This window comes from Canis lupus, chromosome 5 (assembly GCF_003254725.2).
Source record: "Canis lupus dingo isolate Sandy chromosome 5, ASM325472v2, whole genome shotgun sequence".
Taxonomy (NCBI): Eukaryota; Metazoa; Chordata; class Mammalia; order Carnivora; family Canidae; genus Canis; species Canis lupus.
In genome coordinates, this window is record NC_064247.1 from 70083311 (window position 1) to 70106877 (window position 23567).

Sequence of the window (23567 nt, forward strand, 5' to 3'; positions counted from 1 at the left end):
CTAAGTTCATCTGTTTTGTTTCTTAAAGTCCATGAGTAAAATCATATATGGTATTTGTCTTTCTCTCACTTATTTCACTTAGCATAATACCCTCTAGTTCCATCCACATCGTTACAAATGGCAAGATTTCATTCTTTTTGTTGGCTAAGTAATATTCATATACATATATATATAAATATATATACTTCCATAGTTTGGCCATTGTAGACATTGCTGCTAAAACATTGGGGTGCAGGTGCCCCTTTGGATCACTATGCTTGTATCCTTTGGATAAATACCTACTAGTGCAATTGCTGGATCATAGGATAGTTCTATTTTTAATTTTTTGAAGAACCTTCATAGTGTTTTCCACAGTGGCTGCACCACATTACATAGTTTTGTTATTCTCCTATAGTTACACGAGATGTTATTAGGGGAGGTGAGGTGAAGAGTAAACAAGATTTCCTTGTACCTATCCTTGCAACTTCCTGTGAGTCTGTAATTATTTCCAAATAAAAAAGTTAAAAAATACATACTTCCTTTAAGATAGGCTTAACAAGGGATAATTGCTTAGCTTCCATATAGGCTGAATAAAGGTCCATAAAGTCTTCCATTTGGCTGAATAAAGGTCCATAACATCTCCTAAAATTTTGATAAATAAAACAAAAAATTTAAGTTTTTGAAGTTTGGCATTGGAGGCCAAAAACTAAGGCCTGCTTATTTGAAATCTTCAAAGATGAGAAAAGCCTCATGGACAAGCTAGAGCTTTAGAAACACCTGCCAAGGCTGCAACCCAATTTAAAGTGACAATTTTCTTCTTCCCCAATGAGGAAGCAGGAGGCAAGCTGAGGACAGACCACAAGCTGACACCCCACAAAGCCCTCCCCCCAACTCCTGGGTGGGATATGTGTGACATTTCTCCAGGAAGCTCCCAGGTGTCTTAATACCTTACTAGAGGGAAAAATAACCTTAGCTTGACCCTAGCCCTGTGTCCAGTATCCCTGGAGTCTTCTTTATCAAATGAAAATTCTTTTAGAACTCCTCTTTATCTTTACTTCCCCCAACCCCAAAGTATATAATCAGTCGCTCCTCATAATCCTGGGATGCAGCTCTTTCTGCTCATAGGGTCCAGTCCCCGTGCTTTCCTAAAACCACTTTTTTTGCCCTGAAGATGTCTCAAGAATTCTTTCTTGGCTGTCTGCTCCAGACCCCAACACTACTCCAAATCATATCATATCCATGCTTCTTAACTGCAAACTTAATATCCTTACTTAGTGTAGCCACCATGACTGTAGTGTTCCACCCCTCCTCCAGAAGATTCCACAGTCCCCAACCTAGTTTGTCTGTTCAGAGAAATATTCAATGACTTTGTTCCCTGGCAAGTGATAAACTCAGCATTCATGTTGTTGATACTGTTGGTCATGGACTGAAACTGAGGAAGACTTGACATTACAAGTTTAGAGCTTTCAAAAGAACCATGTAGACCCTCTCTCTCCCTCTTCAGTGTGCTCAGACATGGACTTTTTCTGACACCCTTAGTAGCATTAGCAATAAGTTAGTAACATTTCCTAAGGTTCTACCAGCCAAACGGCCTTGATGTCATTTGAGATCACACAGGACCTCAAAACTCTTCAGCATCATCTCATCAATACCTACCTGGAGAACCTCTCTTTTCTACCTAAAACTGGCATATGGGTATATAGTAATTGTGAGAGTCAAAATGTTTTGCAAGTAAATGCCCTATTAAGACAGCAGGGGATGGAAATAATTGTAACCTTTCAGCCTGAAGCTCTATGATATTGTGATTTATAATAAGAGATATATATTTGGTCTTTGACCCATTTCTAGCACAAAGCTAAACCCTTTGGAATTTCCTAAGTGAGGACAGCAGCAGAGATCTTTTGCTATGCTAATGTGGTGACTGGAACTTGCCTAAAGGTGGGAACTGGTTGCCAAAGGAACCCACCTGGAGTTTGGAGGAGCAGAACTTTCTGTCCTTCCCCAAAACCCCAGCTCCTGGGAGGGGAGCTGGAGATTAAGATTAATCACCAATGGCCAAAAGATTTCATCAATTGTGTAATGAAGCCTCCCTAAACACCTAAAAGGAGGAGGTTTAGAGAGCTTCCAGACTGGTAAACACATAGATTCAGAGAGTGTGGAAGCTCCCTGGTCTTTTCCTATGCTTTATTCTATGTATCTCTTCAACTGGCTTTTGATTTATATCCTTTAATATTCTATGTAATAAACTGATAATCCAGTAAGTAACCAGTTTTCCTGAGTTCTATGAACAGCTCTAGCAAATTAATTGAACCCAAGGGGGATGGTCATTGGAACCTCTATTCTACAGCTGGTAGATCCAGAAGCACAGTTGACAAACTGGCATCTGAAATGCAGGTTGGGGGACAGTCTTGTAGGACTGAGCCCTTAACCTATAGGATCTGATGTTATCTCCAGGTAGATAATGTCAAAATTGAGTTGACTTACGGGACCCCACATGGAATTGGGGAGAAGACACATTTGAAGGGTAGCAAAAAGAAAAACCATTGGCACAAAATGGAGCCACTTACGGTAGGCCACATCACCCAACAAAGGCTTGATACCTAACCTAATTATGGTTTGAACCTCTTCCAGAAATGTAGTCTTAACTGGGTCAGTTAAGAAGTCTTCTGGTCAATGCCAATGAGGTAATCTGTCACACAAACCCTCTGCATTCCCCCACCACCACCCTCAAGGAAGATGAAGTCTTGGTAAGACTGTCTGCTTTTCCCCCTAAGGGAAAGTGAATTTAACTGAAAAAAAATCCTCTTTTGCTAATAATCTCCATGCCCCACCCTTCTTCCTATAAAAACCTTCCATTTTGTACAACTTCTTAGAGCTTGCTAGATGGGGTACTGCCTGGTTCACAAATCAGTTAATAAAGCCAATTAAGTCTTTGAAATTTTCTAAGTTGAATTTTTGTTCTTTTGTTCTTATTTGTTCACGGGGCCCCAAAGTCCCATGCCCACAGCAGCTATCTTACTCTTTAATACCTTCCTAAACCAGAACTCGGATGACCTTATTTTAGGAGAATAGAATGAAGCCTCTCAGCCAGTTTCTCCCTCCTCCAAGGTCATCTGGAGTCAACTCAAGTAACCAAGTCCATTCCTTTATTGATCTTTTCCAAGTCGAAAATACAAACCAAACCCCATGTCCCCAAGAGAGGCAGATTTGCTAATCTTCTTTAAGCATGGTTAGCAGAAGTTTGAGACTAATAGTGCCTGGTTGTTCTCCTGTAATCTGACAGTCTCTGGGGATATGATAAACTATTTAAGTATCAAAGTCAAAATCTGGGACCTGTTACTCAAAGTGTAGTTGGGAGCCAGGAGCAGCCCTGAAGCTATTAGAAGTGCAGCTAACAGGAGGGCTTAGTCCATTGGACAGCTGCTTTTGGCGGGGGTCATAATCTCAGGGTCCTGGGATCAAGCCCCATGTCAGGCTCCCTGCTTCAGTGGGAAGTCTGCCTCTCCTTCTCCCTATGTCCCTCCCCCTGTTTGTGCACTCTCTCTCTCTCTCTCAAACAAAATAAATAAAAATCTAAAAAAAAAAAAAAAAAAAAAGAAGAAGTGCAAATCCTCAGGTCCCACTCCAGAGTTATATTGAATCAGAAATCTGGAGGTGGACACAATTTTTTTCTTATTATGGTAAAATACATATAACATAAAATTCACCATTTAACTTTTCTAATGTATACAATTCAAATGGCATTTAGTACATTCACAATACCGTGCAACCATCATAGCTATCTAGCTCCATAACATTCTCATTGCCCCAAAAGAAAATCCTAGAACTATTAGGGGTACCTGGCTGGTGCAATTGGTTAAGCGTAGAACTCTTGGTTTCAGCCCAGGTTGTGGTCTTGGGGTCATGATCTCAGGGTCCTGAGATCAAGAGCTGGGACAAGACAGTGTCAAGTGCTCTGTCAAGCCCCATGTCAGGCTCCGTGCTCAGCGCTTGAATCTGCTTAAGTTTCTCTCTCCCTCTCTCTCTGACCCTCCGCACCCTACTTGCACACAGTGTCTCTCACTCTCAAATAAATAAATAAATCTTGAATGAAAGAAAGAAAGAAAGAAAGAAAGAAAGGAAGGAAGAAAGAAAAGAAAGAAAGAAAGAGAGAGAGAGAGAGAGAGAAAGAAGAAAGAAAGAAAGAAAGAAAGAAAGAAAGAAAGAAAGAAAGAAAGAAAGAAAGAAAAGGAAAGAAAGAAAGAAAGAAAGAAAGAAAGAAAGAAAGAAAGAAAGAAAGAAAGAAAGAAAGAAAGAAAGAAAAGAACAGCAGGGGATGGAAATAATTGTAACCTTCCTCCCCTTCCTCTAAGTTCATCTGTTTTGTTTCTTAAAGTCCATGAGTAAAATCATATATGGTATTTGTCTTTCTCTCACTTATTTCACTTAGCATAATACCCTCTAGTTCCATAAAAAAAATCTATTTTTTTCCTTTGGCCCAGGAAGGAAGGAAGGAAGGAAAGAAGGAAGGAAGGAAAAGAAGAAAACCTATAGTCATTAAGCAGCCCCTTCTCATTCCCTCTTCCCCACCCCTGACAAATGCTAATATGCTCTCCATCTCTCTGGATTTGCCTATCGTGGACACCTCATATAAATAGTGTGGAGGCCGAGAAAAATTAAGGCCATCCCACCTAAAGTTTAGCATTAGCACAAGTACAGCCATCTTAGGCCCCTGTGAATAAGAGCTGAACTTTATGGGAAAAACTGCAGAATGTCCTCAATGTCCTCGGCAGGTAATCCCATATCAGAAAGACAACAGAGCCCACACCCATGGTAGAAAGTCCCATATTAGAATGAGAACAGAGCTCAATGCCCTTGAAAGCCCCATATCAAAATGTAAACAGAACTTGAGAAATTCCTCCACCCCTTCTGAAAATCCCCTAGACCAGCCTATAAAAAAACCAGCTGTAACCCACTTCGGGGTCCAAGTCCCTGCTCCGCTGTGTCGGGTATACTTGGACCCAAGCTGGAGCTTGTAAATAGACCCTCGTGTGTTTGCATCGGTGTCGGCTCCTTGGTGGTTTCTCGGATTCGCAATTTTGGGCACAAGAATAGGATCATCCGATATGTGGCTTTTTATGTCTGGCTTCTGTAACTTACTGTAATCTTTTCAAGGTTCATCCACTCTGTACCATTCATTTTTATGGATTAGTAGTATCCCATTGTATGGATAGATGATATTTTACTTATCATTTCATTAGTTGATGAACATTTGGGTTGTTTCCACCTCTCACTATTATGAATAATGAATGCTATGAACATCCGTGTACAAGTTTTTGTTTGAACACCTGTTTTCCGTTCTCTTGAGTATATACATAGGAGTTGAACTGCTGGGTCATATGGTAATTCTATGTTTAACTTATTAAGGAACTGCCAAATGTTTCCATAGAGGCTGGGCCATTGTATGCTCCCACCAGCAACTCATGTGTTCCAGTCTGCACACTCTTGCCATCAAGTGTCATTTCCTGGGTTTTGTTTTGTTTTGTTTTGTTTTATAGCCATCCTAGTGGGTATGAAATGCTATCTCACTGCAATACTGATTTCCTGCAGTTTTTTTTAAGTAGCCCTCCTGGTGATTCTAATGCATCTGAAATGTGAAAAAGTTGGGGACTGGGAGCATCCACTCAGGAACTAGTTTTAGAAATGCAGAATCTTAGACGATTAGGTCTACTCAGTCAAATTCTGCATTTTAATAGGCTCCCCAGGTGATGACCACACCTGTGTTGGTGTTTGGGAAGGGCTGGTGAAGGAGACATCCCTAAATTGTTAACACTTCTAATCATCATTTAAATATACTAGAATTAGGGTCCGTGTTTTTAATGCTCCATTTGTCTAGTATATTCTTATTGGGCAGACAGTCTGGAAAAGTGAGAAGAACACAGACAGAACTTAGAGAAAAAAAGGCAAACCCAGTTTCCAGCCCTGACTCTGTCACTCACCAGCTGGATGACCCCCACTAGTGTGCTTGCTCTAGAACAAGAATTAATATCTGCGTCCTGCACACATTAGAGTTAAATGATGTTAGGCATAGGTAAGCATCTAATCCAACTCAGCACAAAGACGTTCACTCAGTCTGGTTCTACTACCTCCCCCTACCCTACACTAGCCCTGGTTATTTCATGAGAGTTTAGGGAAGCAGATCTCAGCTTCAGCCTCCTGATACATCAGTGAGCCACTGAGGAACTGGCTAAATGATTTGCCAGATGATTTCTTTAAGGCAGCCAGCTCAGCAAGAAGTTCAGGACTGATCCCACAGTTAACTTCCCTAGATTAAGTAGGACCTTGTTCGAGGCTGGGAACTCTGTGGGATACCTATAATTTACAGACTTGCAAGAATCTCTAGGGCCACTTACTTTGGTTTAAAGTCATTTTAATGAATTTTAAATAATTCAATGGGGTGGGCAACTATTACTGTCTCTCAGTAGAGAGGTTCTTTTAATTAGGGTACTTTCTATGATGCACCAGTAACTATACTTTCTAAGCACTGAACCCACAATGCATTTAAATCTTTAGCCAAGACCAGAGGTTCTCCAATATGGGCAATTTTGCACACATACACCTCCCCAGGGGATATGTGGCAGGCAACATCTAAGGATTTGTCATCACGGGGGTGGGGGTGCTACTTTCATCTACTGGGTTGAGAAAACAGTTACTGCTAAATATCCTCCAGTATATCAGACAGCCCCACACAGAAAGGATTAGCGTCCCCCAAATATCAATACTGCTGAAGTTGAGAAACGCTGCCCTAGACTCAGGCTACATCAGCCTATCACGGAGAGATGATAAAATGGACTCTGAGAAGTAGAGTGACCTGCCTGCGATCATCCAGCTGGTAACGAAAGAGCAGGATTCAAACCACAACTGGCTCAAAATCCCCGAGGCTGGAGTTGTTTTAAATTGTTTGTTTTCAACCGTTTTTGTTCAAGCACAGCTTGCAACTGTTTACTCTGCAATTTAAGAGGAAAACTGGCCAGAAAAGGCTTTTAAACCTCTCAAACAAAGATTTTTCTACTGCCCTTTGTACAATCAATCAGAGCCACCTCCCAGTTCCTCTGAGACTTGGTTAAATATTTATCCAACTGCCTTGCAGGGATTTAAGTTAAAGAGCTATTCCATTTCTCTGAGAGGGATGATAAACATGATGACAGGGTTAAGATTCTCCCAGAGCAGGTAAGGTCTGATGTGGAAGTAGTGAACTGTTGGAGTTATCGGCCCAGGGGCTAGTATGTGGCAGGGAGCAGTAGGATGGAAGGAAACTCAGTGTCACAGTCAGGGGTGGTGGTACCAGTACATGGAGGATAGAAAGCCACAGGCACACATACAGCCAGCCTCTCCGCAGAGAGGCCCCTTAAGTCAGCCACCTGCCAGGTGTGATGCTCCCGCTTACGCATACGTCATTGCATGTGGTCTCACCATGGCCCTAGAAAGCAGCAATTCTTATACCCATCATCCTATGAGGAAACCACCACCCAGGGGCTCAGGACCTTGTTCTGGGTCACTCAGTTCCCAGTGATAAAGACAGTATCAAAACCTGGGCAGTTTGTCTCCATGTTGGCTTCCTCTTCTTTTCGAAATCTGATTCTACCTGCATAGCTACCCCGTAGCTATGGTGTCTCTCTTACTCTTTCTGTTACTTGTTCCTTCCTTCAGAGATGGGAAATGTGGAAGGGAAGGTTGTATTTAAAATGTGGTTGACTCTTCTGTGTATATCCTAGAAAATAATTTGAAGAAGCTGCATTTCTTCCCTGCCCTGATCCTGGAACTTCCCATCCATAGGAGTAGATTTAGACACAGACTACGTTGACCTTATCCCCACCTGGGAATAGGGGTGAGGCTGGAGCAAACATCCAGCAGTGGGGCTAGAGGAAGATGGTGGAGGTGACACCTTTGGGGAGATCTTTTGAGGCTCTTGGTTGTGTTTGACATGGTGGTAACACCTGAACCAGCTGAATCAGCAAGGGAGACTGTGGCTTAGTGAGACAAAATATGAAGCCAAAATTCAAATCACAGCTCTAGCTGGAGGGCTGGTCACATAACTCTCCTGAACCTCAGTTTTCATGGCTGCAAAATGGGGATACTAATACTATGCAGGGTTATTAGGATCATATATCTGATAGTACCCAACAAATGCTTCAGAACAATTTTTAATATCAGTTAGCTGTCCACTACATGCCAGGCACTGTTCTGAGTATTCCAGCATTATAGTTAGTTCTATGGGTTACAACTGTCTTGAGAGGTAGGTTCAATTACTATCCTCATTAACTCTATTTTAGAAGATTAAAAAAAAAATCAAAGTGCAAAGAGCTTAACTGACTTATTCAGGTCACAGAAAGTGATAGTAATAGCTAAGTCTCACATAGAATTTTCAGTGTACAAACTCTTGCACATGAATGTTCATTGCAGTGTTACTACAATAGTGAAAAAAAGAAACCCAATGTCCATCGACTGACGAATGGGTAAAGAAAAGGCAGTCTGTCTGTACAGTGGGAAATTACTCAGCTTTAAAAAGCAATGGAGTTCTGATATATGCTACAAAACAGATGAACTCTAAAAGGAAGACAAGGAGATTGTCCAGCCGGCAGTGGGAGAGGGATCTTAACCAGAGGAGAGGTGGCTAACAGTTGAAGACCTTGGGGAGGAGAAAAAAAGCGTCTAAAAGACTTCTCATTAAAATGAGTTTTGTGGTATAGAATATAGCCCTTTCTTCAATCTTTGCACAAAATCTTTTTTTTAATTTAAATTTTAGTTAGTTAACATACAGTGTAATATTGGTTTCAGGAGTGGAATTCAGTAATTCATCACTTGCATACAACACCCAGTGCTCATCACAACAAGTGCCCTCCTTTTTTTTTTTTTTAAAGATTTTATTTATTTATTCATGAGAGACAGAGAAAGAGAGAGAGAGAGAGAGAGAGAGAGGCAGAGACAGGCAGGGGGAGAAGCAGGCTCCATGCAGGGAGCCTGATGTGGGACTCCATCCCGGGTGTCCAGGATCAGGCCCTGGGCTGAAGGTGGCGCTAAACCACTGAGCCACCCGGGCTGCCCAACAAGTGCCCTCCTTAATGCCTGTCACCCATCTAGTCCATCCCCCACCCACCTTCCTCCATCAACCCTCAGTCTGCTCTCAAGTGTTAAGAGTCTTTTATGGCTTGTTTCCCTCTCTTTTTTTTCTTTTCCCCTTGCCCATATGTTCATCTGTTTTGATTCTTAAATTCCACGTATGAATGAAATCCTATGGATTTGTCTCTGACTTATTTCACTTAGCATAATACACTCTAGTTTCATCCACGTTGTTGCAAATGGCAAGATTTCATTTTCTGATGGCTGAGTAATATTCCATTGTATGTATATACCCCATTGTCTTTATCCATTCATCAGTCAATGCATATTTGGGTTCTCTCCATAGTTTGGCTATTGTTGATAATGCTGCTATAAACATCGAGGTGCATATACCCCTTTGAATCTGTATTTTTGTAGCCTTTGGGTAAATAGGTGGTAGTGGAATTGCTGGATCGTAGGGTAGCTCTATTTTTAACTTTTGGAGGAAACTGCAAACTTCCACAGGGGCTACACTAGTTTTCATTCCTACCAATAGTACAAGAGGATTCCCCTTTCTCTATAGCCTCACCAACACCTGTTGTTTCTTGTGTTGTTAATTTTAGCCATTCTGACAGGTGCACAAAATCTTTAATAAAACCTATGCTAAAGATCTGAGCTAATCTGAAGTTGGCTTTGCTTTTGGGGAGAATGCAATAAGGTGCTAAGTGTTAATTCTGCACAATATGAATGGTGAGGAGAAAAGCTGTCCATGTGTTCCTGGGTTGCGTAAGTGTGTTAGGGTTTAGAGAAAGTAACATGTTTGGAATAGGAAATTAGGTACAGTTGATAACTTATTCATCAGAATTAATTACAGTTTGACATAGAGAAAGAGCCAAATTAGGATTGTAAAACATGTACTTATCACTGCAACAGGAACTGGTACCTTGCTATCTAAGCTGAATCGAATGGTAACAGTTCTCCAGGCATTTCTACCACAATATTCGAATTGAATACATTGGCCAGATAAAGTTGAAATTAAAAAAGAAAAAGAATTGATATCTTACTAGGAAGGATATCTGTCTGGGAATTAAAACTGCCAAAAGATATCCTCCAGGAGTGCCTGGAAAGCCAGGGTCAGAGTGAGCCTTGGTATGGATAGCTGATGCTGGGTACTAGAAAGGAAGGCCAGCCCTACAGTCTCTCCCTCCACCACCACCATCGTCCCCCCAATCCCACTAATGTGAGGAAGACAAGGAGGAAAGGTAGATGTACCTCCATCCACCTTTAAAGAAGACCCAGAGGTATTACTTTTCTGTTGCTGTTAACGGCAAAGTACCACAAACTTAGTGGCTTAAACAATAACAATTTCTTATCTTACAGTTCGGAAGGTCATAGGTTTCACTGAGCTGAAATCAAGGTGTCAGCAGGGCTGCATTCCTTCTGGAGTCTCTAAGGGAGAATCAGTTCCCCTGGCTTTTTATGCTTCTCAAAGCCACCTCAATTCTTTGGCTCTGGGTCCCTTCCTCCATCTTCTAATCTCTCTTTGACTCTAATCCTCTCACTTTCCTCTTAAAAGGACTCTTGTATCAGAACCATCTAGATCATGCAGGATAATCTTGGCATTTCTAGCTCTTTAACTCAATCACACTTGCAAGGCCCCCTTTTGCCAGATAAGGTCACATATTCCAGGTTTCAGGCATTAGGTTGTGTATTGATTTGAGGGACCACTCACTAATACTGTCTACCAAACCAATTACCTACTCACACCAGCCTGAGACACTTTATTTGGGATTATTTGCTATGCAGCAGTGGATAACTGGAACAGATTTATCAATTCCAGCTCAGTTCCTCTTGGCTGATGCAAACATCCATGATAAAACTACCCCACTGAAATTGTTCTCATGCAGAGGATGGTAGGGGTACCAGGGTCAAGACAACCTAGTGAATTGGGTTACCATGAGCTCCTTTAGAGAACACTCATTAGTGACTGATTGCCTGTCTCTCTTTCTCCATGACCCCTACTTCAAAATGAGAAAAATACCAGGGATAAATTCCTAGATAAGCACATTTTCCAAAATTGCTATTATATTAACTTTGCCAAGAGACACGTCAAGTTGGCATTAAATTGGATGCTAATTTCTATGGATTGGTTGGTTACATATTGTCTTTTATACATGCTTGACTTTCCTGATCCTGTGTTACATTATAGCTCCTTAACACCCTGCTCAAAATCTTTTCCATTGTTTTGTAAGACTCTTGTCAGCCAAATGCTAGGGATGCCCTTATTTTGTTTTCTGCTTAATTTCTCTGCTTCTCATCACTGATGGAAACTATAAGCAACATTTAAGAATTTTGCTCCTCTCTTTTTACAAACACCTGCTCTATCAGGTACATATGCTTCCCATCTGTTCTGATTTCTTGCTACTGCTTTAACAACTTTATAAAACACCTTAGGTGGCTTCTGAGTCCTACAAATGAACTTATTTCTGGAGCTTCTTTGGGACATAAGGATTTAAAACTGGATGTGATAAGGACACCTGAATGGCTCAGTGGTTGAGCATCTGCCTTGGGCTCAGGTCATCATCCCCAGATCCTGGGATCAAGTGCCACATCGGGCTCCCTTCAGGGAGCCTGCGTCTCCTTCTGCTTATGTGTCTGCCTCCTTCTCAGTGTCTCTCATGAATAAATAAAAACAAATTCTTAAAAAAAAAAAAAAAAACACTGGATGTGATAGGGGAAGACTCCATACATCTTGGTGACTGATTGGGTGGGAGAAAGGAGGGAAAGGCAGAAGGAGGAACATATCTAAGAAAGCTCAAAGCTCTGAAATTCAACAGACAAGGAGAAGAACTGAAAGAGGAACAAGCTTTGAATTGCTGATAACAACTCTGGTTTCAGACATGTTGACTTGGCAATGATGGTAAGATGATAGAATGGAAATAGTAAGGCTCATTGTAAAGAATTTGCACATCCAATGGTGAGACTAAGAGTGAAGGTATGTGATTTATTTTAACACTCAGGTTTCCCTCCAGTGGAAATATATGAGGAGAGAGTAGTGAGTCTTGGCTTAGAAAAAGCTATAGAGGGCACCTGGGTGGCTCAGTCGGTTGAGCACCCAACTCTTGGTTTTGGCTCAGGTCATGATCTCTGGTTGTGAGATGGGACCCTGAGTCAGCCTCTGCACTCAGTGTAGAGTCTACTTGGGACTCTCTCTCTCTCTTCCTCTGCCTCTCCCCTGGTTCACATTCTCATATTCTCTCTCTCTCTCAAATAAGTAAATAGATCTTAAAAATTGCATTAAAGGAGCACCTGGGTGGTGCAGTCAGTTGAGCATCCCATTCTTGATTTCAGTTCAGGTCATGATCTCAGGTTGTGAGATCAAGCCCTGCATTGAGCTCTGCACTCAGCATGGAGTCTGCTTGAGATTCTCTCTGCCCCTCTCCCTCTGCTCCTACCCCATTCATGCATGCAAGTATATACAATCTCTCTCTCTCTCTCTCTGAATAAATATAAAATCTAAAAAAAAAAAAGAGCTTTAGAAGACAAGTCAAAGATGTATGAATGGGTACTCTCTGTACTGTAAATTCTTCACTCCTTCATTCATTCATCCATGTTTCATTCATTCTCACACTTGGATTTCTTCATTGAGCTCCTACATGCAGAAACTAGGCCTACAGCAGGTAGTATGCATATTTGGTGATAATTAAGTAAAACCTTCTGAATGAGCTGCTCCAAGTTGAGAACAAAGAGAGAAAAGAGAAAAATTTTCTTGTCAATGTGCCAAGAAGCAGGCAATTATCAGTTGTTTCAGTAAATATTTGTTGAATGAGTGAGGCAAGGAGCATGGGAGACTTTTTCAGAAGTACCAGGCTATGCTAGGGCACTGAGAAGGGTGAGGTGTCCACAGAGGTAAAAATTCTGAAGGTGAAGTTCAGAAGAAAGATAAGGGTGAAATATTACAAATGTGTTTTCCCAGGATTTGTTGGCTTCAGCAAGGAGCAAGAAATTGGAAATACTTCAGTGTTCTCATACAAGTTAAAATATAATAATCATTGCTCTTAACCACATTAGACTTCTCTCTTTCCATTTTTTTCTTCTCCTCACTCCCTCTTTTCCTTCCTTCCTTCCTTAGGCCAACCAACAACTTAGTAACACACATTCATATAACAGTTAAGTTCAAGGAAGTTGCTGAATGAAAGCCAGAAAAGGGAATATGGTGGACAATGATAATTGCCTAGTGAACATGAGGAACATCTCCTCAAAAAACAAAGAAGTAAAATAAAACAAAATAACTAGTGGATGCCTTGTTTAAAAAAAAGAAAATCTTCTTTGGAACCAACTAATCAAACAGTGAAGAGCAGTATTCTTCTATTTAAAGGCAGGATCCTGGAGTCCAAGCCCCCACCCCCTTGGCTTCCCTTTCATCCATGCAGTGGCCTGAAAGACAATCCCATGGCCATACCCATAGCTGAGTCAGGATCAAAGAAACCCCAGTTTGAAAATGCCAGCTTAGAAAAAAAGGAAGTGATATGGTATACCTTAGCATTGTTTATAGAAAGGAGGTTGTTAAACCTTGAACTCAAGTTATTGACTATCTGTTCTTTGAAATTGAAAAAGATGAGTCATCAAATGTCACACCTGACTCAACTATCTTGAGATTGCAAAATGATGGGAAAGATCTTAGGGAAAACACTAGTGGGCCACCAACCAAGGCATAGAGCTCTGGCAGTGCCAGTGGTGAAGACACTTGCCTACTCATCTCACAGGGAACAGCAGAGTGTGCTCAGTTCAAAGAGTGTTGAAAACAGATTACCAGTAACTCTATAAGGGATTTCCTGTCCAAATCTAGGAAGCTTATGTTTTATGAAGATACATAAAATGCTAAATCCTCAGAAATGAATAGATGAATTAAGAAGTGACAGTTTGTACTGTGAAAGGATTTGAAAGGCAGGGTTTTATGTTATTAAGATCAATGGTAAACACACAGTTTGACTAATCCTAACCCAGTCCTGCAAGAGCAAGCCCTGTTTTCTTGTTTGGCCCACAAAGAATGCAACGAGCCACGTCTTGCATAACAGGTACCGCTCAAACTTGTGGGGAAAGGCCAACTCACCTGCCATGCTGCTGATGTTTACCAGCCTGCCCTTCGATTTCCTAAGAAGAGGCAAAAATGCCTTTGTGACCTCCACAGCCCCGAAGAAGTTCACAGCCATGCATTTTTTGTAGTCAGTCATGGGAATGAGCTCTCCGTCGGCTGGTAAGCAAATGATCCCAGCATTGTTGACCACAGCCCACAATCCTGAGGACAGAAAGGAATGGCTTTGATAACCAGTGATGCTGAAGAGCAAGAGGATTTTTAACACTTAATCAAGCTCTTTGAGATTTGGGATCTAGGCAGATCACTCAAACTCTTGGGCCTCAATTTCCTTGAATACTTAAAACTACTTTCTATAGGGGGGTTGAATGGAGAGTAAATATGAAATGTTAAGCAGTGGGTCTTTGGAGATATTTTCTTTTCCTTAAAGCACTTTCCTGGACACAGCTAGATATTTGTTGTATCTGGGGACAGATGACACAGCAAGGGAGAGAGTATAAGAGCCTATGACATGTTTCTCCTTCAAAGGACTGTGTAGAGACAGTGTAATATCTTTAGGACCATGCAGGATGATATATGAGCCTGTCTTCCCTTTTCCCTAGAGTAGAAAAGATACCCTAATCCAGAGAAATAGGAAAACTAGAGAGGTGCCAAGTAATAAGATTGCAGAGTCCCTGAGCCCTAGTCTAAACCTCAACCAGCCTAATCCATTTGATTACATCAGAATCACTGGAGGGCTTGTACAAACAGACAACTGGGCACCACCTCCAGAGAGTCTCATTTAGGGTGTTTGGGATGGGGCCTGAGAATCTACACTTCTACCAGGTTCCCAGGTGATGTTGATGCTGCAGGTCTGGACCACACTTGGAGAACCTCTGTCCACAAGTAGTGGTTTTCAATCTTGACTGCATGTAGAACCACTTGGGGGCTTTTTAACCCCACCCCCACCTCCCAAAGCCCAGCCACATCCCACCCAATTAGATCAGAAATTCTGGGGTAGAAGACAGAAGGGACCTTGACACTGAATTTAAAAATTCCCCAGGTGATTCCAGTGTACAGGCAAGCTTGGGAACCATGGCCCTAAATGGTGGGAAAGAGGTAATACAAAAACTCCAGATATTTTTCAGGTGGCAGGATCTGTAGCAGAGGTGAGGTCCTCTTTACCTGACAGAGGTGACTGAATGCCACCTGGGGTATGTTTAGTTAGGCAAACCTGAAGCAGATTCTGAGTTCCCTGAGCCTCAGGTATGGTTTAGAACAATGATTCTCAAGATGTGATCCAGAACCAGCAGCGTCAAATGGGAACTTATTAGAAATGCAAATTCTAGGAGTGGATGGCTCAGTCAGTTAAGTATCCAACTCTTGATTTTGGGTCAGGTCATGATCTCAGGGTCATGAGACTGAGCCCCACTTTGGGCTCCGTGCTGGGCATGGAGCCTGCTTAAAATTCTCTCTCTCTCCCTCTGCCCTTCCCCTTCTCTCTTGCACGTGTGCTCTCTCTCTCTCTCTCAAAAAAAAAAAAAAAATGCAAGTTCTAGAACCCCACTTCAGACCTGTTGGATCAGAAACTGGTGATCAGAAATTGTTGCTGAAGCTCAGCATCTGTGATAGAACATGCTCTCCAAGTGACCCTGGGACACACTCCAGAGTGAGAACCTGTGGTATATACAGAAGCCGAATGAGCCTCAGTGCTAGCAGAGACACAAATGGCAGGAGGTCCAGCCTTTGATGGCATCAAAGAGGTGGGTGGGCCCCAAATTGCACAAGGACTGGACAGAGCATTGAACATCTCAGCAGGGGCCAGCATGAAACACTGATGATCGAAGATGAAATGTCTCATCCTCAAGAATTTAGATGCTACCCTGGGGAAATGAGGTGAAGCTCAAACTGAAATGGATTTTGCCACATGGCAGAAAGAGGGCTCAAAATAGAAACAGAGTTGAGTTGTAGAAAAATTACATTTCTCACACATACCTGAGCTGGTGGTCTGACATTTACACACAGTAATGACTGGGAGCATTAAGTTAGATAATAGCCTAGCTGATAATAAGAGCTCAACAATTAGTATGAGGATGGTGATGAGTGCAGAGTGCTCACATTTCCAAGTGATGGTTTTCATTCAGTCAGCCTGATGCATACCTTTGACAGGCAACATGCAAGGCAGCAGTTTGAGGATGCACTAGAATGGAGGTCAGCAAACTTTTTCTATGAAAGGTCAAATAGTGAATATTTTAGTTGCAGGCACTACTGTTTCAAATCTGCCGGCCATTATTCTCTAAGAGCAGCCACAGTCTTCATCTGTAAATGAATGAAAATGGGAACAAAGCTCCAATAAAACTTGATTTTGGGACACTGACATTTGAATTCCATATAATTTTCACTTGTCAAAATAATATTCTTTTTCTGATTGTTTTAACTATTTAAAATCGCAAAAACCATCCTGAGCTCAAAGGCTGAACAAAAATAGATGGCAGATCTATATAATGTTCTTTAAGTGACAGTGTTAGAGAGAGAACAGATTTGTGATTGCCAGGGGTTAGGGATGGAAATATGACTCTGAAAACATAGCATGAGAGGGGCACCTGGGTGGTTCAGTCAGTTGAGCATCTGACTCTTGATTTCAGTTCAGATTGAGATCTAGGAGTCATGAGATCGATCCCCACATTGGGCTGCCCCAGGTTTGGAGCCTGCTTAGGATTCTCTCTCTCTCCCTCTCCCTCTGCCCCTCCTCCTTAGCCCCCAATGCCTGCTGGCACTCTCTCTCTTAAAAAAAAAAATATAAAATAATAAATTAAAATTAAAAATGCAGCATGAGGGAGCTTGGTGGTGGTGGAACAGTTCTGTATTTTGATTGTGGTTCTTTGCACAAAGTTACACACACACACACTTGTATGTATAGGTGGTGAAATCCAAATAAGCTCTGAGGATTATACCAATGCCAGTTTCCTGGTTTTGACATTGTATTATGGTTATGCAAGATGTTAACATTGAGGGTGACTTGGCAAAGCATGAACAGGATCTCTCTGTACATTTATTGACAACTTCCTGTGAAACCACAATTCTTTTAAAATAAAATGTTAAAAAAAAAAAAAAGTTTGCCAGCCTCTGCTTAGAATTTAAGCAGGCAAGCAGGCCAATAAGCCCATTACGCCTATGGGAACTATTAAGTTTAAAGATAATTAACGTTACTTAATTATTAAAAATATGTTAATACTTATGTAATAATATGCTGCATGGGAACATAGAGCAGGGCCAGCCATCTTACAGGATCTGGGGTTTTGTCGTTTGTCTACAGGTCCCAGAGGATTCTTTAGGACACATCCTTCTCAGTGATTTTAAACTCTTGTTTGACAGCTTTCCTTTCTGTTTGATTTGAGAGGCTGAGATTGAGAGAACTTCAAGGAAAGCAGACAGAAGGTATATTGGCAATTTGGTCTCAGAAGAGGATTGCTCTTCAGAATTCTGGCCATAAAACAGCATGGACTCACACACTGGAAAGTTTTTTCACCACACCCTTACATCCCTGGTTGCTGACGTGGTATTTCCATATCTAGAACCCATTGCTTTATCATTCAGTATGGCCAATGCTACCTCTCTGAGCCTCACCAGAGGGGTCTGTATTGAATATCTCCTTGAATAAGACACCATGAAGTCACACTCATAAGAGGGATAAGCATGAACCCAACAAGAGAGAAAGCAGAGCCAAGAAACAGAGACTGAGCCCTGATGACATTTTTTAAGGATCCAGACATGCCCAAAGCCAACAGGTGTCCTCAAGATGTGATCAGCAGCCAGAACGGACTAGAGAGTGGTGGTTAGGAAAGGATGGAATCAGTATGGGTCATTTGCTAGGAGAGTAAGTGGCAATTGAGGTCATGGACAGATGAAGGTAATACCTCTGTCCTGCAACTTTTCCACCACTTTGCTGTGGGCGTCTTTTATCTGTTGCTGGTCGGTGATGTCCATCTGGAGCACAGAGAGGCGCTTGGAGCAGGTTCTTCGCAATTCCTCTGCTCCTGATCCCTTTTCATCCAGAACTCCCACAAATACCGTGAAGCCAAGCTCATCTAGATATTTAGATAGAGCATGACCAAATCCGGAATCGCCACCTGCAAGGGATTAAGACAATACAAAGTGGGTTCAAACTCAAGTGCCAGGAGAAATTACTTAATAAGGAAAACACTGATACTATGTATGATTGCCCATGTTTTCTGGAGAGAGTGGGACTTAAGGAAGTTTCTTTATCTGCTAAATGGGAAAATGGGCAGAGAAGCCAAAACAGACACACTTCTCTGTGTAAAAAGAAGAAAAGAGGAAGGAGAATTACTGATGATGGGACGGTCTAGGAGTGGTTGGTGGCCAAAGAACTGAGGAGGGAGAGCTAAGGTAAGACATCTACTGGAAATTTTTCTATTAATCTCTGCTGTGTCATATTTGGTGTAACCTCCATCACTCCATAAAATCTTCAGTGACTCATTCATTACAAATTAATACTTTGGAGCTGGTTTTAGGTTTTAGAAATGTAATAAAATGTTAAGTCCTGGTTCGGAGTGGACAAAAGTCATTAACAAGAAGCTTCCCAGTTCCTTCTAGGTTATGAAAGATGGTGGCTCATAGCCATCTGCACTTCTTACTTCCTTGGAACTTTTTCCCTCATGATGGCCTTCTCCCAAACCACTGAATAGAAACCAATCTTAAAAAAAAGAAGCTTGCAATAGAAACCAGATAGAAAGCCCTAAATGCATTGTTTAGTGTAAATAAGCAGATGACATAATATGTAAAATACCTCTCAGAATTTGAGATGAGAGTTTACCCAACCCAGTCTGCAGGATATTATGGACCTCGTAAAAATTGTTTTATACCAACAAGTACAAAAAATAGGTATCTGAAATTCTGAATGAAGGCAACATAGACCTAAAATCACCTGTTGAGCCATAGCAAAATAAACACGTAACAGTTAATATGTCTCTAAAGCTCTAAAGATGAGAAATCATCTTCTTTTTAAAAAAGATTTTTAAAGATGAGAGACACAGAGAGAGAGGCAGAGACATAGGCAAAGGGAGAAGGAAGCTCTCCACAAGGAGCCCAATGTGAGACTTGATCCCGAATCCCAGGATCATGCCCTGAGTCAAAGGCAGATGCTCAACCACTGAGCCACCCAGCGTCCTGAGAGAAATCATCTTCATATTGGCTGTGTCATGTGGTCTTTCCTGTAAACCTTGAGGGGTCTCTCTCTCTCTCTCTCTTTTTTTTAAGTTTATTTATTTATTTATTTATTTATTTGAGGGTCGGGGGAGAGAGAGAGTGAGAGCACTGGGCACCGACAGGGGGAGAGGCAGAGGGAGAAACAGGCTCCCTCCTGAGTGAGAAGCTCGAAGGCACTGAGCCGAAGGCACTGAGCCACCCAGGCACCCCCAGGCGTCTCTTTTATCAGCAGCCAGGGGCTATATATAGTCAGGTATCTATCTAAGAATTGGAAAATACAGGAAATCAGAGAGCACACTGACAATCAACTCAAGGATCAGTATGTAAGTGATCAGAAAAGACATTTGACTTCCAAGCTAATAAGACCTGTCTGCAATCTGAATGGAAGTGTTACTCTTCCTAAGAAGAGGATGATCACCATCAGAAGACAAAAGGACAAACTCAACACCATAAAATCAAACAATCTGATTTAAAAATGGGCAGAGGCACTGAATAGACATATTCACAAAGAAGACATCCAGATGCCCAACAGACACATGAGAAGATGCTCAACATCGCTCATCTCCAGGGAAATGCAAATCAAAACCACAATGAGATACACCTTTCACCAGTTAAAATGGCTAAAGTCAAAATGACAAAAAAACAACAAGTATTAGCAAGGATATGGAGAATAAAGCACACTCATGCACTGTTGATGGAAATGCAAATTGGTGCAGTCACTGTGGAAACAATATAGAGGTTCCTTAAAAGATTAAAAATAAGAATATCATATGATGCAATAACCCCACTATTGGGTATTTACCCAAAGAAAGCAAAAACACTAATTCGAAAAGATACATGCATCTCTATTTTATTACAGCATCGTTTATTATAGCCAAGAAATGGAAATAACCGAAGTGTCCATCAGTAGATGAATAGATAAGGAAAATATGTTTTACACATACAGGAATATGACTCAACCGTAAAAAAGAATGAGATCATGCCATTTGAGACGACATGGTTGGACCTACAGGGTTTTATGCTAAGTGAAATAAATTGGACAAATACCAAATGATTCTATTGATAAATGAAGTCTAAAAGAGCAAATGAATAAACCAACAAAAAAACCAGAATCAGACCTGTAAATACAGAGAACAAACTGATGATTGTCAGAGAAGAGGGGGACAGGGGTTGGACAAATGGGTAAAGGGGAGATGGAGATACAGACTTTTAGTTAGGAAATAAGGAAAAGCATAGCATAAAGAATACAGTCAACGATATTGTAGTAGTCATGTAACAGGACAAATAGGAGCTACATTTGTGTTGAACATCATATAGTGTATAGCTCGTCAAATCACTAAGTGGTGCACCTAAACTAATGTAACACTGTGAACTATACTCGAATAAGAAAGAGATAAAGAGAGAAAGAAAAGAAAGGTTAGAGAAACAGGCATTTACATGCATTGCTTATAAATGTGAAAGCTTAAGTCGATGCCCATTTTCAATGTGCATATCTTTTGTCCAAAAAAGTCTCACTATCTGTCCCAGAGAACAAACACATATATTCAGAGATACACTAAGTGATGTTCTTTACAGCACTGTATATAATAACAAAAGAAATGACTAACCTAAATGTCCACGAATGGGAAAATGAGGACATAAATTATGGTCCCTATAATGGAACATGACAGCAATTTTAAAAGACGGGGTAGAACTATATAAACGAACATGGATTTTGCTCCAAGATATTTTGTGAAGCAAAATAAGTTACAGTATAACGCTCATTAGATAGAATCCAATTTATGCCCTCCAAAAAGGGAGGGAGCTAATTCTATACCTGTCTGTGTGGGAATGTAAAAAAAAAAAAAAAAAAAAAAAGATTTTGAAAGGAAAGACACCAAAATGGTAACAGTAGTTGCCCTTAGAGGGAGAGGCAGGATGGAAGGGGTCTGATTTTTAATGTCTTCCATTTTGCTATAAGAAAGTACTTATTTTTGGATAATTTCTCTTGTTTAAGATTTATTGAGAAAGAGAGAGAGAGACAGCACACACAAGCTGCGGGGAGGGAGGGGCAGAGGGAGAGAGAATCCTGAAGCAGATGCCCTTTTGAGTGGGGAGCCAAGGTGGGGCTTGATCCTAGAACCCTGAGGTCATGACATGAGCTGAAATTACCATTTAACCGACTGAACTACCCAGGCACCCCTAATTTCTCTTCTTTTCAAGATCATTCCAATTAGAATGAAGATTACCCAGCCCTGTAAGTGTAGGAAAAGGTGCAACAGAGAAGGCTACATGGCTGGTATGTTCAAACACTGCCCGAGAGAGAGTGGCAGCCTTAAGACAAAGTGTGGGCACTCCTGTTCCTTCTGTTGTAAGATTCCCCCGTAGTTTGCTCTGTTGTGGATCTGGACTGAGCGGCGCCACCGCGTCACATCCCACGTGTGGGGTCGAGCATAGTCTCTCCCGACCAGGCCAGGTCTGACACATCTCACCTGGGCCTGTCTCCTGAATGCACTAGGTCCTTATCAACATTTGGGGGAAGACTGTATATTTTTTTCATTTGGCTTTTACCAGTTTCTGGCTTTTATTCTCAATATATTTTTGCTAAACTTGTTTCACAAATTTTAAAACAAAATTTCATAGTAGGCATCCCTACTATGAAATGAAGGCATCTAGTTGCCATTGATTGCATTTAACTTCTTAAAAGTTATAGTTGACACTATGTTACATTAGTTTCAGGTGCATAATATAGTGATTCCACATGTCTATACATTATGCTGTATTCACCAATTACCATCTGTCCCCATAATAGCACTGTTATAATACCACTGACTATATCATCCTGTGCTGTTCCTTTCATCCCCGTGGACTTAGTCACTGCATAACTGGAAGAAGCTTGTACCTTCCACTCCCCTTCACCCATTTTGCCCAGCAACTAGCCCGTTCCTCTCTGGCAACTACCACTTTTCTTCTTTGCATTTTTGTATCTGTTTTTGATGTTTTGTTTATTTGTTTGTTTTGTTTTTTTAGATTCCACATATAAGTAAAATCATATGGTCTTTGTCTTTGACTATCTGATTTATTTCACTTAGCATGATACCCTCTAGGTCTATCCATGCTGTTGCAAATGGCAAGCTTTCACTCCTTTTTATGGCTGCATAATATTCCAGCATGCATGGGGGGGGTGGATGTACCAATCTTCTTTATCCATTCTGCTATTAATGGATACTTGGGTTGCTTCCATGTGTTGGCTGCTATAAATAATGCTGATTGCATTTAATTTTTGCTCCATCTCCTTCCTCCTCATATATCCACGTGCATCTATGCTCAGGAAACTGGCCTCTGTGTATGCATGGTTCACGACCTGGGCCTGGCCAGAGGAAGAGACAGTAGCATTTGAAGCACACACAAGTATCTGGGCCATATGACAAATCTCAGCCTGTTAGCATGTTAGAATTGTGGGTCTTCTAAAATATAATAATATGCTTGTACAACGGTTTTGAGAGTCCAGTGAATGTGGCTTTGCCCTGTAGAAATAGATCTACAGCTGGACAAATCCAACTTCTGAGTCTACAGCGGTGAGGCCAGATCCTAGACAGGAGCAAGATCATGAGACATTAGGTGCAATGTGTGCGACCCTTTTCTGGAAACCCCATATGTCACTGGTGATCAGTACTGTCTTGCAAAATTATTCTCCAAATGTCAACAGTCAAGATTTCCTTTCCCATTTTACACATGGGAAACCTGAAAAGGAGAGATACTAGTGTCATAGAGATAGTAGGAATGGACTTTGACTCTTTGCCAGAGTCTAAATCCAAGTCCATGCCTCTTCATCATCTTGGACCAGCCACCTTCTCCTTTATCTGTATAAGTAGAGAGGGGAGGTATGGGGAAGCCAACTCCAGAATGGTTCTCTTGTGGCCCAGCAAGGAAGGGTATGATTCACCTGAAAATAACTAACTTAGAACCAGATGAGAGTGAAGAGTGGATCTGGAACTGGGTTATATATGCTCTGCCAGTGAGGCCAGGTGTTGATGGAGGGCCCCTCCCACTTGTGAAGCACCATTCCTGCGCTTCTGCTTCGTGGTTGTTTGGCACAGCTAGACATATTCGGGCCATGAATTTGAAAGCTTCCAGTTCCCCTGACAGGTTTGTGTCATATCAGGAGCCAACATATTCCCTCTCTGCACAGAGAATCGTCCTGCAGTGCGGAGATGAAGGCTGGGCCCTC

General features: G+C 41.4%; 1 protein-coding gene across 4 annotated transcripts in view; it reads right to left on the reverse strand.

Moving 5' to 3' along the window:
* Positions 1–23567, reverse strand: part of HSD17B2 (hydroxysteroid 17-beta dehydrogenase 2) — an 81532-nt gene that overhangs the window by 14264 nt on the left and 43701 nt on the right. For 3 of the 4 annotated variants that reach the window (XM_025426975.3, XM_025426974.3, XM_025426973.3), the window contains exons 2-3: positions 18049–18261; positions 14171–14356 (exon numbers count right to left, since the gene is read on the reverse strand). In XM_025426975.3, the coding sequence (XP_025282760.1) occupies positions 14171–14356; positions 18049–18261 (399 nt within the window). The remainder of the gene's footprint in view (positions 1–14170; positions 14357–18048; positions 18262–23567) is intronic. The other variant, XM_025426976.3, reaches the window with a different exon arrangement.